Here is a 2,923-nt window from a genome sequence, read left to right as displayed (position 1 = left end):
CTGAGCATAGCCTTCTCCACCAATCTGTAATCGAGCTAGCCGAAGACGCAATACGCCACATCCTACTGTTAGATCCCTGGAAGTGGAACCATATTTCCTTTGCAAAAGAACACCCCAGCGTCAAATGCATTGCAGATTCAGCCTCTTGATCACACAACTTGCATCGATCATTATGTGGCCAATTCCGCGCTAATAATCTATCCGCCGTCCAATTTCTGTTCTGCAGGAGTAACCAAAGGTAGAATTTGACCTTCCCCTCCATCTTGCATCTTCATATTCTCTCAAGATCCAGCTGCTCGATCCTGGCCGCAAACTGGATGGCATAGGCAGAGCATGCAGAGTAGGAGCCGTTTGCCGTGAGTGACCACCTGATCACATCCTTTGTCTCCGAAAGGCTCACCTGCTGAACCTCCTCCCAAATTCTGACAAATTGTGCTAGCTGCTCCTCGTTGTTCATTCTTTGTAGACCTTGCATCCACCGGCCGTTTGTCAAAGCCTCTTTGACAGTAATTCTTTTAAAACGCGCCAGCTTGAAGATCTCCGGTGCAATCACATAAGGGGCCTCCCCATGCATCCATCTATCCATCCAGAACAGCGCAAGCTGACCATCACCCAACTGAATAGAGGAGCAGCTCGAGAACAGCTGTCTATCAATGGCGTCGCACGGAGTAGGAGATCCTTTCCACGGTCGATCGACGTCATCCCATCTGAACCATTCCCATGTCAAGCGCAAGGCCCGGCTGAAACACTCGATGTTCTTGATACCTAACCCACCAACAATCTTGGGGGAGCAGGCCCGCTTCCAGTTTACAAGACACTTGCCTCCAGCCGCTCTTTCTTCAATTTCCCATAGGAAATTTCTCCTGAGTTTGTCCACCTTTCTAATGAACCATTTATCCGGTTGGAAGGCTGTTAAGAAGTAAATGGCCGTGCTGGTGACCACCGAGTTGATGTAAACCAGTCTCCCCATCCTGTTTAGCAATCTACCCTTCCTAGGCGATAGCTTTCCCGCCATCTTGTCCAGAACCGGCTGCACCTCGGCCCTCCTGGGTTTCCTGACACCTAGAGGCAATCCCAAATATTTACATGGGAGAGCCCCTTGAATCCCACCAAAAACAACCAGCATGGGATCCAGCTCAATTCCATCACAGGCAATGGGATACGCCACCGTTTTGCTGATATTAGTGGACAGACCAGAAGCATTACCAAAGATCTTGAGAATGGCCTGAACCGCAAGAAAATCATCCATGGTGGGGTTGATGAAAAGAGCCGCGTCGTCAGCGTAGAAGCTGGATCGGAAGCGGGTAATCCGAGATCTCAGTGGGGATAGAATGTTCGCTCTGCAGCCATCGATAGGAGCCGCTGCAATGGTTCCATGGCAATGATGAAAAGCAGCGGGGACAAAGGGTCTCCCTGCCGAAGCCCTCGCAAGTGAACAAAAGGTGAGCCAGGTATTCCGTTTAAAAGCACCCTTGATGATGTGGAGGACAAAATCAGTGAAATCATATCGCGCCACCTCTGACCAAACCCCATCGCCTCCAGGACCTCCAGCAGGTATGCCCAGCTTACCGAATCAAAAGCCTTGGCGATGTCAAGCTTCAGGAATACCAAGGGCGACTTTGTGGAATGAGCAGCCTTGATCACGTTCTTGACGTACAGGAAGTTGTCTTGAATAGCCCTTCCTCTTATGAAGGCACTCTGATTATTTGTGACAAGCCCCTTGATCTCAGGAACCAGCCGGGAAGCCAACATCTTGCTGACAATTTTTGGAACACTGTGCATTAGACTCACCAGCCTAAAGTCACTTGCCTCCTGAGCATCGTCCTTCTTGGGCAGCAACACTATATTTGCGGTATTTAGCAGCTTCCAGTTGTGCCCATGGAGCGAGTGAACACAATTCACCGCGGCAAGGAGGTCCTCTTTAATCAGTTGCCAACAATGCTTGAAAAACATCCCCGTGAACCCATCCGGCCCAGGTGCTTTCTCACCATGCATCTCAGTTACAGCCGCGTGCAGCTCGTGCTCGGTGAAGGGGTTGTCTAAGTGCTGCAGATCTCGCCTTGGCAATCCCATGGCCTCCCAATTCATTTTTGTGGTCCTCGAGAACGGTGTGCCCATAATGCTTTTGAATCCATCGAATAGGATCTGAGCCTTCCCCTCATGATCAGTCACTCTTCCACTCCTTCCGTTCAAACTTGGTATGTGATTCTTGCGGCGCCTTCCACTAGCTCTGATTTGAAAGAACCTGGTGTTTGCATCTCCTTCCCTTATCTCAGTTAGCCTTGATTTCTGCCTCCATTTAGCTCTGTCAATAGCCGCCAAGCCCAACAGTTTGGCTTTCAGCATAGCACGCAGCCTCCTCTCCTCAGCGGACAGATCCCTCTCCTCTTGCGCCAGATCAAGCCTGAAGATCACCTCACTCGCCAGGCTCGACATGAAACTGGCCCATTGTACCTTTTTCTTGTTCCAAAGACGCAGAGCCTGCGCGGTTCTGGAAAGCTTGGTGTGCAAAACCCGAATAGGATCAGTAGATTTCACCACTCTGTTCCATGCCATCTGAACCACTCCCTGAAAATCAGAACACTTAAGCCAATGGTTCTCAAAGCGGAAGGCCTTATAATGCGAGCACTCCATCTTCTTCAGCACAATGGGACAGTGATCAGAAATATTAGTGGAGGCCGGCGTCAGTTGATACTGAGGGAAGCTGGCCTCCCAGTCATTTGTCACCATGATTCTATCAATCTTCGTGTGAGTAACACTCTCCCGTTCATTTGACCATGTGAATCTCCTTCCCAGCAACGGGAAATCAATCAGCTCCATCTCTTCAATGGCAGTCCGAAACCGCCCCATCATTCTCAGATTTAAATTGTTATTGCTCTTATCACTTGCCCTGCTGATCATATTAAAATCACCGAGGATCAAC

The 2,923-nt window shown here is 49.7% G+C and overlaps 1 protein-coding gene across 1 annotated transcript; it reads right to left on the bottom strand.

Annotated features, from left to right (window-relative positions):
• Positions 1-271: 271 nt before the first annotated feature.
• On the bottom strand, positions 272-1,249 carry LOC147981440 (uncharacterized). Its single transcript, XM_087515970.1, has one exon. It carries the CDS (start codon positions 1,247-1,249, stop codon positions 272-274), a length of 978 nt encoding a protein of 325 aa, XP_087372096.1.
• Between the last annotated feature and the right edge of the window lie 1,674 nt (positions 1,250-2,923).

Source organism: Triticum urartu, chromosome 3A, assembly GCF_056163025.1.
Source record: "Triticum urartu cultivar PI428250 chromosome 3A, HENAU_Tu73, whole genome shotgun sequence".
Classification (NCBI taxonomy): domain Eukaryota; kingdom Viridiplantae; phylum Streptophyta; class Magnoliopsida; order Poales; family Poaceae; genus Triticum; species Triticum urartu.
Note: the sequence above shows the minus strand (reverse complement) of the source record. Positions and strands in the feature narration are given on the sequence as shown.

What these genes read in the sequence shown, in the direction of transcription:
- LOC147981440 (XM_087515970.1), bottom strand. Translation starts at nt 1,249, where the DNA reads ATGGATGATTTTCTTGCGGTTCAGGCCATTCTCAAGATCTTTGGTAAT.